The sequence below is a fragment of the Rattus norvegicus genome, chromosome 10 (genome assembly GCF_036323735.1).
Source record: "Rattus norvegicus strain BN/NHsdMcwi chromosome 10, GRCr8, whole genome shotgun sequence".
Classification (NCBI taxonomy): Eukaryota; Metazoa; Chordata; class Mammalia; order Rodentia; family Muridae; genus Rattus; species Rattus norvegicus.
The window spans coordinates 90,085,955-90,099,670 of record NC_086028.1 but is presented as its reverse complement, the minus strand read 5'-3'; the positions used below and the strand labels follow the sequence as shown (position 1 = coordinate 90,099,670).

General features: G+C 39.0%; 1 protein-coding gene across 7 annotated transcripts in view; it reads right to left on the bottom strand.

The window, feature by feature from the left end:
• Nucleotides 1-13,716, bottom strand: part of Efcab3 (EF-hand calcium binding domain 3) — a 492,651-nt gene that overhangs the window by 477,475 nt on the left and 1,460 nt on the right. For all 7 annotated transcript variants that reach the window (XM_039086129.2, XM_039086123.2, XM_039086125.2 and 4 more), the window contains exons 2-4: nt 13,121-13,232; nt 11,073-11,233; nt 8,608-8,722 (exon numbers count right to left, since the gene is read on the bottom strand). In XM_039086129.2, the coding sequence (XP_038942057.1) occupies nt 8,608-8,722; nt 11,073-11,233; nt 13,121-13,147 (303 nt within the window). In that variant the 5' untranslated portion in view covers nt 13,148-13,232. The remainder of the gene's footprint in view (nt 1-8,607; nt 8,723-11,072; nt 11,234-13,120; nt 13,233-13,716) is intronic.

The window sequence follows — 13,716 nt, the reverse complement described above, 5'->3', positions numbered from 1 at the left end:
GCCTACAGAGAGGAATCGCAAAAATCCCTGAAAGAATTCCAGGAAAACACAATCAAACAGTTGAAGGAATTAAAAATGGAAATAGAAGCAATCAAGAAAGAACACATGGAAACAACCCTGGATCTAGAAAACCAAAAGAAGAGACAAGGAGCTGTAGATACAAGCTTCAACAACAGAATACAAGAGATGGAAGAGAGAATCTCAGGAGCAGAAGATTCCATAGAAATCATTCACTCAACTGTCAAAGATAATGTAAAGCGGAAAAAGCTACTGGTCCAAAACATACAGGAAATCCAGGACACAATGAGAAGATCAAACCTAAGGATAATAGGTATAGAAGAGAGTGAAGACTCCCAGCTCAAAGGACCAGTAAATATCTTCAACAAAATCATAGAAGAAAACTACCCTAACCTAAAAAAAAGAGATACCCATAGGCATACAAGAAGCCTACAGAACTCCAAATAGATTGGACCAGAAAAGAAACACCTCCCGTCACATAATAGTCAAAACACCAAACGCACAAAATAAAGAAAGAATATTAAAAGCAGTAAGGGAAAAAGGTCAAGTAACACATAAAGGCAGACCTATCAGAATCACACCAGACTTCTCGCCAGAAACTATGAAGGCCAGAAGATCCTGGACTGATGTCATACAGACCCTAAGAGAACACAAATGCCAGCCCAGGTTACTGTATCCTGCAAAACTCTCAATTAACATAGATGGAGAAACCAAGATATTCCATGACAAAACCAAATTTACACAATATCTTTCTACAAATCCAGCACTACAAAGGATAATAAATGGTAAAGCCCAACATAAGGAGGCAAGCTATAACCTAGAAGAAGCAAGAAACTAATCGTCTTGGCAACAAAACAAAGAGAATGAAAGCACACAAACATAACCTCACATCCAAATATGAATATAACAGGAAGCAATAATCACTATTCCTTAATATCGCTCAACATCAATGGCCTCAACTCCCCAATAAAAAGACATAGATTAACAAACTGGATACGCAACGAGGACCCTGCATTCTGCTGCCTACAGGAAACACACCTCAGAGACAAAGACAGACATTACCTCAGAGTGAAAGGCTGGAAAACAACTTTCCAAGCAAATGGTCAGAAGAAGCAAGCTGGAGTAGCCATTCTAATATCAAATAAAATCAATTTTCAATTAAAACTCATCAAAAAAGATAAGGAAGGACACTTCATATTCATCAAAGGAAAAATCCACCAAGATGAACTCTCAATCCTAAATATCTATGCCCCAAATACAAGGGCACCTACATATGTAAAAGAAACCTTACTAAAGCTCAAAACACACATTGCACCTCACACAATAATAGTGGGAGATTTCAACACCCCACTCTCATCAATGGACAGATCATGGAAACAGAAATTAAACAGTGATGTCGACAGACTAAGAGAAGTCATGAGCCAAATGGACTTAACGGATATTTATAGAACATTCTATCCTAAAGCAAAAGGATATACCTTCTTCTCAGCTCCTCATGGTACTTTCTCCAAAATTGACCATATAATTGGTCAAAAAACGGGCCTCAACAGGTACAGAAAGATAGAAATAATCCCATGCGTGCTATCGGACCACCACGGCCTAAAACTGGTCTTCAATAACAATAAGGGAAGAATGCCAAATATACGTGGAAATTGAACAATGCTCTACTCAATGATAACCTGGTCAAGGAAGAAATAAAGAAAGAAATTAAAAACTTTTTAGAATTTAATGAAAATGAAGGTACAACATACCCAAACTTATGGGACACAATGAAAGCTGTGCTAAGAGGAAAACTCATAGCGCTGAGTGCCTGCAGAAAGAAACAGGAAAGAGCATATGTCAGCAGCTTGACAGCACACCTAAAAGCTCTAGAACAAAAAGAAGCAAATACACCCAGGAGGAGTAGAAGGCAGGAAATAATCAAACTCAGAGCTGAAATCAACCAAGTAGAAACAAAAAGGACCATAGAAAGAATCAACAGCACCAAAAGTTGGTTCTTTGAGAAAATCAACAAGATAGATAAACCCTTAGCCAGACTAACGAGAGGACACAGAGAGTTCGTCCAAATTAACAAAATCAGAAATGAAAAGGGAGACATAACAACAGATTCAGAGGAAATTCAAAAAATCATCAGATCTTACTATAAAAACCTATATTCAACAAAACTTGAAAATCTTCAGGAAATGGACAATTTCCTAGACAGATACCAGGTACCGAAGTTAAATCAGGAACAGATAAACCAGTTAAACAACCCCATAACTCCTAAGGATATAGAAGCAGTCATTAAAGGTCTCCCAACCAAAAAGAGCCCAGGTCCAGACGGGTTTAGTGCAGAATTCTACCAAACCTTCAGAGAAGACCTCATACCAATATTATCCAAACTATTCCACAAAATTGAAACAGATGGATCACTACCGAATACCTTCTACGAAGCCACAATTACTATTATACCTAAACCACACAAAGACACAACAAAGAAAGAGAACTTCAGACCAATTTCCCTTATGAATATCGACGCAAAAATACTCAACAAAATTCTGGCAAACCGAATCCAAGAGCACATCAAAACAATCATCCACCATGACCAAGTAGGCTTCATCCCAGGCATGCAGGGATGGTTTAATATACGGAAAACCATCAACGTGATCCATTATATAAACAAACTGAAAGAACAAAACCACATGATCATTTCATTAGACGCTGAGAAAGCATTTGACAAAATCCAACACCCCTTCATGATAAAAGTCCTGGAAAGAATAGTAATTCAAGGCCCATACCTGAACATAGTAAAAGCCATATACAGCAAACCAGTTGCTAACATTAAACTAAATGGAGAGAAACTCGAAGCAATCCCACTAAAATCAGGGACTAGACAAGGCTGCCCACTCTCTCCCTACTTATTCAATATAGTTCTTGAAGTTCTAGCCAGAGCAATCAGACAACAAATGGAGGTCAAGGGGATACAGATCGGAAAAGAAGTCAAAATATCACTGTTTGCAGATGATATGATAGTGTATTTAAGTGATCCCAAAAGTTCCACCAGAGAACTACTAAAGCTGATAAACAACTTCAGCAAAGTGGCTGGGTATAAAATTAACTCAAATAAATCAGTAGCCTTCCTCTACACAAAAGAGAAACAAGCCGAGAAAGAAATTAGGGAAACCACACCCTTCATAATAGACCCAAATAATATAAAGTACCTCGGTGTGACTTTAACCAAGCAAGTAAAAGATCTGTACAATAAGAACTTCAAGACACTGAGGAAAGAAATTGAAGAAGACCTCAGAAGATGGAAAGATCTCCCATGCTCATGGATTGGCAGGATTAATATAGTAAAAATGGCCATTTTACCAAAAGCAATCTACAGATTCAATGCAATCCCCATCAAAGTACCAATCCAATTCTTCAAAGAGTTAGACAGAACAATTTGCAAATTCATCTGGAATAACAAAAAACCCAGGATAGCTAAAGCTATCCTCAACAATAAAAGGACTTCAGGGGGAATCACTATCCCTGAACTCAAGCAGTATTACAGAGCAATAGTGATAAAAACTGCATGGTATTGGTACAGAGACAGACAGATAGACCAATGGAATAGAATTGAAGACCCAGAAATGAACCCACACACCTATGGTCACTTGATTTTTGACAAAGGAGCCAAAACCATCAAATGGAAAAAAGATAGCATTTTCAGCAAATGGTGCTGGTTCAACTGGAGGTCAACATGTAGAAGAATGCAGATCAATCCATGCTTATCACCCTGTACAAAGCTTAAGTCCAAGTGGATCAAGGACCTCCACATCAAACCAGACACACTCAAACTAATAGAAGAAAAACTAGGGAAGCATCTGGAACACATGGGCACTGGAAAAAAATTTCCTGAACAAAACACCAATGGCTTACGCTCTAAGATCAAGAATCGACAAATGGGATCTCATAAAACTGCAAAGCTTCTGTAAGGCAAAGGACACTGTGGTTAGGACAAAACGGCAACCAACAGATTGGGAAAAGATCTTTGCCAATCCTACAACAGATAGAGGCCTTATATCCAAAATGTACAAAGAACTCAAGAAGTTAGAGCGCAGGGAAACAAATAACCCTATTAAAAAATGGGGTTCAGAGCTAAACAAAGAATTCACAGCTGAGGAATGCCGAATGGCTGAGAAACACCTAAAGAAATGTTCAACATCTTTAGTCATAAGGGAAATGCAAATCAAAACAACCCTGAGATTTCACCTCACACCAGTGAGAATGGCTAAGATCAAAAACTCAGGGGACAACAGATGCTGGCGAGGATGTGGAGGAAGAGGAACACTCCTCCATTGTTGGTGGGATTGCAAACTGGTACAATCATTCTGGAAATCAGTCTGGAGAATCCTCAGAAAATTGGACATTGAACTGCCTGAGGATCCAGCTATACCTCTCTTGGGCATATACCCAAAAGATGCCCCAACATATAAAAAAGACACGTGCTCCACTATGTTCATCGCAGCCTTATTTATAATAGCCAGAAGCTGGAAAGAACCCAGATGCCCTTCAACAGAGGAATGGATACAGAAAATGTGGTACATCTACACAATGGAATATTACTCAGCTATCAAAAACAATGACTTTATGAAATTCGTAGGCAAATAGTTGGAACTGGAAAACATCATCCTGAGTGAGCTAACCCAATCACAGAAAGACATACATGGTATGCACTCATTGATAAGTGGCTATTAGCCCAAATGCTTGAATTACCCTAGATGCCTAGAACAAATGAAACTCAAGATGGATGATCAAAATGTGAATGCTTCACTCCTTCTTTAAAAAGGGAACAAGAGGGGCTGGGGATTTAGCTCAGTGGTAGAGCGCTTACCTAGGAAGCGCAAGGCCCTGGGTTCGGTCCCCAGCTCCGAAAAAAAAAGAACCAAAAAAAAAAAAAAAAAGGGAACAAGAATACCCTTGGCAGGGAAGAGAGAGGCAAAGATTAAAACAGAGACTGAAGGAACACCCATTCAGAGTCTGCCCCACATGTGGCCCATACATATATAGCCACCCAATTAGACAAGATGGATGAAGCAAAGAAGTGCAGACCAACAGGAGCCGGATGTAGATCGCTCCTGAGAGACACAGCCAGAATACAGCAAATACAGAGACGAATGCCAGCAGCAAACCACTGAACTGAGAATAGGACCCCCGTTGAAGGAATCAGAGAAAGAACTGGAAGAGCTTGAAGGGGCTCGAGACCCCATATGTACAACAATGCCAAGCAACCAGAGCCTCCAGGGACTAAGCCCCTACCCAAAGACTATACATGGACTGACCCTGGACTCTGACCTCATAGGTAGCAATGCATATCCTAGTAAGAGCACCAGTGGAAGGAGAAGCCCTGGGTCCTGCTAAGACTGAACCCCCAGTGAACTAGACTGGTGGGGGGAGGGCGGCAATGGGGGGAGGGTTGGGAGGGGAACACTCATAAGGAAGGGGAGGGGGGAGGGGGATGTTTGCCCGGATACCGGGAAAGGGAATAACACTCGAAATGTATATAAGAAATACTCAAGTTAATAAAAAAAAAATAGTAATATGACCCAAATCCCGCGGGGAAGAGAGCTGAACGCCCAGAAGTGAAGACCATCCTGAGACTGCAGGACAGACTACTACTTCTGCCCACATCCCTGGTCCAGGAGGAAACTGCACAGTGCCTCTGGACACAGGAATATAGGAACAGTCAGCTGCCAGTACCTGCGGTTCTGGTCTGCGGCCAGAACTGAACTGAACTGGTCAAATAGCTCCCTGCACCCAAATCCCATGAGGGAGAGAGCTGGGCCCTCAGAAGTGCAGACACTCCTGAGAAATCAGAGGAGACTACCCTCTGCCCACATTCCTGACCCAAGAGGGAATGATGGCCTAGTGTAGCTGTGCCCGCTGAGTGCAAGGACCTAAGAGCAGTCAGGGGCAGGACCCATCTGATTCCTGCCCACGCCGAGAGCTCAAAGACTCACCTACACAGCTGAGGACAGAGCACCTGTTCTCAGGAAAAGCTGAAAGAAAACAGGAAAACAGGTCTACAGGAGTGCTGACACAGAGGCCTACAGGACGGTCAAGCCACTGTCAGAAACAGCAAGACAAGCTAACACCAGAGACAACCCGATGGTGAGAGGCATGCACAGGAACCTAAGCAACAGAAACAAAGACTTCTTGGCATCATCAGAGCCCAGGTCTCCCACCAAAGAAAATCCTGGATATCCAAACACACGGGAAAAGCAAGATTTAGATTTAAAATCACAGTTTATGATAATGATGGAGGACTTTAAGAGGGACATAAATAACTCCCTTAAAGAAATGCAGGACAACACAAGTAAACAAGTAGAAGCCCTTTAAGAGGAAACACAAAAATTCCTGAAAAAATTGCAGGAAAACACAACCAAACAGGTGAAGGAATTCAACAAAACCATCCAGGATCTAAAACTGGAAATAGAAACAATAAAGAAAGCACAAAGGGAGACAACCCTGGAGATAGAAAACCTAAGGAAGAGATCAGGAGTCATAGATGCGAGCATCACCAACAGAATACAAGAGATAGAAGAGAGAATCTCAGGGACAGAAGATGCCACAGAAAACATCGACACAACCATCAAAGATAATGTAAAACGCAAAAGGCTCCTAACCCAAAACATCCAGGAAATCCAGGACACAATGAGAAGATCAAACCTAAGGACAATAGGTATAAAAGAGAGTGAAGACTCCAAATTCAAAGGGCCAGTAAATATATTCAACAAAATTATAGAAGAAAACTTCCCTAACCTAAAGAAAGAGATGCCCATAAACATACAAGAAGCCTACAGAACTCCAAATAGATTGGACCAGAAGAGAAATTCCTCCCGTCACATAAGTCAAAACACCAAAGGCATGAAACAAGGAAAAAAATATTAAAAGCAGTAGGGGAAAAAGGTCAAGTGACATATAAAGGCAGACCTATAAGAATTACACCAGACTTCTCACCAGAGACTATGAAAACCAGAAGATCCTGGACAGATGTCATACAGACCATGAGTAAACACAAATGCCAGCCCAGGCTACTATATCCATCAAAACTCTCAACTAACATAGATGGAGGAACGGCCATTCAGAGCCTGCCCCACATATGGCCCATATATATACTGCCACTAGATAAGATTAGTGAAGCTAAAAAATGCATGCTGAAAGGGGCCAGATATAGATCTCTCCTGAGAGACACAACCAGAGTATGTCAAATACAAAGGTGAATGCTAGCAGCAAACCCTGAACTGAGAACAAGACCCCCTTTGGAGGAATTAGAGAAAGGATTGAAAGAGCTAAAGGGGCTTGCAACCCCATAAGAACAACAATGCCAACCAACCAGAGCTTCCAGGGACTAAACCACTACCCAAAGACTATGCATGGACTGACCCAGGGCTCCAACTGCATGTGTAACAGAGAATAGCCTTATTGGGGCACCAGTGGAAGGGGAAGCCCTTGGTCCTGCAAAGGTTGGACCCCCAGTGCAGGGGAATGTCAAGGGGGGCAGTAAGGGAGGGTGGATGGGGAGAACACCCTTATGGGGGAGAGGAAGGGGATAGGGGACTTATGGACAGGAAACCAGGAAAGGGAATAACATTTGAAATGTAGATAAAGAAATATATCCAATTAAAAAAAAGAAAAATTAGTAATATACAACACAGTAAAAAATAAAAAGAAAGAAGTTTAAACTAATTTAATAGGAAAAAAATAAAATCTAGTCTTCTGAGAAGATCAAATGGCTTATTTTTAGAAAGGAGGAGGAAAGAAAAGACAGATATGGTGGTGCACACCTGCAGTCCCAGCTGCTTAAGAGACAGAGGCAGTAAAATCACTTGAGCCAAAGAGTTTGAGGTCAATGTGGACAACATGGTGAGAATCCATTCTAAACAAATAAACAAACCAAAACAACAAAAAAAAGCAGAAATAATATATCTTAGTTTCCTTTATACTGCTATGAAGAAATACTCTGAAAAAGCGAACTAAGAAAGAAAAGCTTTGTTTTGGGTCGTAGTTCCAAATTGTAGTCCTTCACAGAAGGGAAGTCACAGTAGCAGCAAGAACTTGAGAAAGCTGCTCACATCCATAATCAGGAACAGAGAGTAATGAATGCTGACACACATGCTCGGCTCAACTTCAGGATCTCCTGCCTAGGGAATGGTAGCACCCACAGTGGACAATTCTTCCCACCTCAATTTAAACAAGGTAGTTTCCCCCAAAGACGTGCTCAGTGTACAATTGGCACTCACCATCACAGGCACAAAAAAAGGAAAGAAAGCCAAGAAATAGTGGCCCACTAATCCAGCACTCAGGAGACAGAGGCATGAATCTCTGAGTTCGAGGCCATCCTGGTCTACAGAGTAAGTTCCAGGTCAGCAGAGCTTACACAGAGAAATCCTGTCTTCGAAAAATCAATCAAGGGGGCAGGAGAAGGAAAGGAGGAAGGAAAAAATGTTTAAAATAGTAACATTTAAAATAAAATAAAATGGTAACATTTCAATACTTGAAATAAAACATCAAGAATATTTGGGGGGGCTAAGGGCAAAGGAAATTTGCCAAGTTTTGACTTACCTCAGTTCTTTTACTATGAAGCTGTACTTGTACACTTTTCTTTCTCCTGAATTGTTTTGATCCTGAAACCTCAGTAGATTTTTCCTCTCTATACACGAATAATGATGTTTCATATCTGAATGGCACAGATATCAGAATCACTGCTGAGTTGTTTCTCTGGCTTTATCTTCCTTTCGATCTTTGATTGTGGAAATTTCCAAACAAAATGCTAATATTCCCCATATACCATCACCCTTCTTAAATAACAGCCTGGTTATACCTTTATCCTTGCTTCCATCTTTTATAAATTTGAAACCCCAATATTTATTCACCTGCATATAATTCTCAGTACTACTTCATCTGTAACAATTTCTATAAATGTATCTATAAGGTATTGTTTCTTTTCAAAAAAACTCTTCAAAACATCATTAGGTCACATAAAAATTAATAGGTATTTCTTCGGATCACCAAATAGACAATGAGTGTTCAAGTTTCCCATTGTCTGCTAATTATCATAAACTTCAACACTCTGTATCAGGTTGTAGTAAGTTCCCCATGCTTGCTTGGAATGTATTTTGAATCTCTTTTCATCGACATAGCCTCTCCCTTTATTTATTATCCCTGCTGTTGTCGGCTCATCTATCATGTAGATTTTTCCACTATTTCAGCTACTGGTAAGTTTAATCCTCAGCAAAACTATGAAATAAGAGGAAATTTCATCATTTACCCACTTCTTTTCTTGGCAGCTATCTTCCCTGTCTTGATACTGTATCCTCATTCATCCCAGCCCTCCCAAATCCCCATGCTATGATCCCAATACCTTGCTCTTATCTCCTGACACACCCAAAAGAATGTCTATGGTTAGTCACCTATACAGACCTCTGGCGTCAAGAGAAATGACTTCCAACTATTTTGACTCTGACTTACTTCTAAAATATTTTTTCTATAAGGAAATAGAGACAGAAAAAGACCAAATATATAAAGACAGAGCCTCTTTTATAAAGTGCAATTGTGTTAAAAAGAAACATTCTAACAGCTTCAATTTCTTTGTAATCTATTTCCTTACAAAAGAAATGTCTGTAGTGACTTCCTAAACTGATGTCATGACCACACCATTTGGAACCTGTTAATTTTTTTGCCTCAGTACACCCAACTCACATATCCTTGATGAGATTGAATCTTTCTCTTTCTGACTTATTCCTGGTTTCCACAGGACTACATGGGGTTTAAGCTTTCATAGATTTTTAAAGTATAAATATCTTTAAAATTATGAATTTTAAACTGAAGAGATGGCTCAATGGTTAAGAGCACTGACTGCTCTTCCAGAGATCCTGAGTTCAAGTCCCAGCAACCACATGGTGGCTCACAACCATTCTGTGACGGGATCTGATGCTCCTTTCTGAAGTGTCTAAAGACAGCTACAGTGTACTCAGATATAACATAAATACATTTTTAAAAATTATGAATTACCTCCAACGATTAATGAAAAATTAATGATTTGCTATTAATAATGAACTAAACGTTTGCCTTACACCCCACTCCTTTGTGGCATGTGTCTCCCAAGACATGAGTTTGAACACTTCAGCACTACTAATGAAGGTAAAGAGACACTTGTGCTATCTTCCACTCCTTTCCAGATAACTTTTATGTGGTTTTCCAGAGATATATGCCTTGATCTTTGTTACCTTAGAAATATAGTGATCAAAATTTTGTACTAAATAAAGCAGAAACACAAACTTATGCCAAAAAGACTTCCATTCACATGCCCTTCCAATTACAATACACAGTTAATTCCTAACTTCACGAATCCACTAGACCAAAACTTAATTGGTAGAAAAGAATGAGATAGGGGTTGGGGATTTAGCTCAGTGGTAGAGGGCTTGCCTAGCAAGTGCAAGGCCCTGGGTTCAGTCCTCAGCTCCAGAAAAGAAAAGAAAGGAAAAGAAGAGAAGAGAAAAGAAAAGAAAAGAAAAGAAAAGAAAAGAAAAGAAAAGAAAAACCACTTTTTCATAGTATTTCTTCCCTATACTAAACAATTTCTCTACCTTTAAAAAAATATTAAAAACGAAGAGTGTTTGCCTAGGTGTACACAAAATACCAGAACTTCTTTTTTTAACAAACAAAAGACATCCAGGTAACTGGTATGCCAATAAGAAACTACCGGATTCAAGTGATCTTAATTTCATAAACCCAAGAGCACATGGAAGAACCCTTCCACGTCCTTCTTAAACTCCCTTTAAAACAAACACACAGGCCTAGGAGCTACCGCTCCCATCTAACTGAACCTCTGTGAAAGCTTTTAGACTGCAGTGGAGCTGCAACAGAAGTAAGAAGAGGTTAAGAACAACCACACATCCATTAAAACCGTGTTCCTAGGAGAATGTGCACAACACACACAGTCCTACTGGGACATACATGTGTCTCATGTGTGGCGGTATTAACCTTGAAAAGGGGTAATGTCATAATGTCAAAAAGTTTTAACTTACATTTTTTTATATTCTGGGATTAAGCCCTTACTTTCAGATGAAATTTTCTTCCCTGTTGTTTTAGAAATTTTGCAATATTTCTTGCTTTCAACACTTCTTGATGACATCTTGGTTGTGGAAGAATCAGAGCCTTGAGCTGATACATCAATGCTTTCTTCTGTCTGAAAACAGCCAACAATTGCATTTCGCAGTTATGCATATTCCTTTCCACATACATATTAGATATAACATTCAACTAGAGGGAGTTTGGTTTTCAAAGGACCTTGTTCATTTGAACATTATTATTATTCTAAAAGAATATACATCCCTTAAAATATTATGTAGCAATAAAATAATATAAAATGTTATGTAGCTATAAAATAATATAAAATATTATGTAGCTATAAAATAATATAAAATATTATGTAGCTATAAAATAATATAAAATATTATGTAGCTATAAAATGCACAGCATTCATCAATATGCGTAGGTGCAAATTTTTATCATATTTTTCAAAACAATCATTATATTACCAAAAAAAATTAACTATTTCCAGATACAAACCTAAGGCATGGTCCATGCAAGAAAAAAAACTGCATTCCATTAACATTAAAAAAACATATACTCTGTGAGAAACTCCATCAAGAGGTTGTAAGGGTAAGCCAGACGCTGGGAGAAAGTATTTGCAAAGGACACATCTAATTAAAGGGTTGTTATGTGCACATTGCACCTGTGTGTGTGTGCGCTTGCACAGATGCACTCATCCTTGTTACATGTTACATTAGAAACAGCTAAGATGTACAGATATTAAATATTGTCTTTTTAGGAAACAGCAAGCTAAACAAGATACACATGTTAGAATGGTAACAATAAAAACTATAAAACAATAGAAGAAACTCAAGAATGGGCCAGAAAGAATAGCTCAGTAATTTAGAGCACTTGTTGCTCTTGCAAAAACTTCCCAGCACCAATATGGTGGCTCGGAACCATCCACAACCCTAGCTCTAGGAGATCCAGAGCCCTCTTCTAAATAACTGTGTTTATGCCCTCAGGAAAGTGTTATTACCTTTGATTAGAGAAGCTTCTGTTTACAGTGGTCAACGGTGAGTATACAGACTCATAACTAGTCAAAATACAGAGAATAAATGACTCTTGAATGCTGCAGTGGTTTCAATGAGAATGGTCTTCAAAATGCTTATATTTGTACGCTTAGTCTCTACGTAATAAACTGTTTGGGGAGGATCATGATGTGTGGCCTTGTCAGGATAGGTGTGTCCTTGGTTGGAGGTGTGTCACAGGGTGGGTTTTGAAGTTTCAAACCCAACACCAGGGCCAAACCTAGGCACAGTCTCTCTCTCTCTCTCTCTCTCTCTCTCTCTCTCTCTCTCTCTCTCTCTCTCTCTCTCTCTCTCTGCCTGCTGCCCACCTGTACATCAGCATCTAAAGCTATCTTCTTCTGTAAGAGTTGCCTCGGTCATGGTGTCTCTTCGCAGCAACAGACTAGTGACCAAGACAAATGTCCAACCATAAAAGCCTTACAGAAGAATGAGTAGAAAGAACTCTGATATCTTGGTGTGACACGGCTGTGCTATTCTTGATCTCACAGCAGCTGTGATTATCTGCACGTGATCTCTACAACACTGAACCTATACACATCCCGTCACAGAACAGTGAAGGGCTGATGGAACCTCACCCCTCTCTGAAGGAGCCTATGTAATGTTTGGCAGGAATGCAAAATGGTATAGTCACCTTGACAACGTGTTTAAATTGCTTGATGATCTAAAAAATCATCATACTAAAAATAAAACAGAATATATATATTTTTTAATATATGTATATAGAATTCTACAATATGCTTTAGAAGCTCTTTTGGTGTAGCACTACCTCATTGCTGAATAATATTCCAACCTATGTCTACTGAAAGAGTCCAGAAGTCATCAGTTCCTAAGCTGGTTTATCAGAACTTTATGCTCTCTAAATGTTTAACAGTCATGAATAATAAACAATCATAAAAATAACTTTAAAAGGAGAAATCTTTAAAGTTAAAAAACTGCCTTGAATAACTTACCTTGCAAAATAAATGTGTTTTCTCCATTTTTCTGTTTTTCTATCCTTCAGGACCCAAAGGTTTTGACGAATAAATAGGAATGAGAAATAATATAAAAGTGTTTCCTGACAAACTGTAAACAGAAAAATATGAAGAAAAGATCACAAGCTATAAACAAAAAGTAGAAAGAAAAGATCATACTTCTGTTTAAGAGACAAGGAGGTTACATCTACTTGAAGTTGCCTCTTCAGAGTGGCACTCAGAGTACAATACACAATAAATAGCAACAATGTAGACCGGTGGGCAAAAGCTAGAGAAAAGAGTTAGTAGGTAGTAAATCAGAGGTCACCCAACTTCCTAAGTTTACTTTTTTAGTATACAGAGAAGTAGAGAAATGTATCCCAAATGACAGGGGAAGAAGAGAAACCATATTTGTTATTATTTGATTGATGAGTTATTGTTATTGTTATTTAAACAAACACTAAGACAGAAGTGCAGAAAGAACAACCACATTACCAAGTGCTCAGTGTGTGCTAGACATTAAGATAAACACGTTGACATGAATTATTTCATATATTATACATAATTATCCTTTAAGAAATTGTCATTGTCATTAT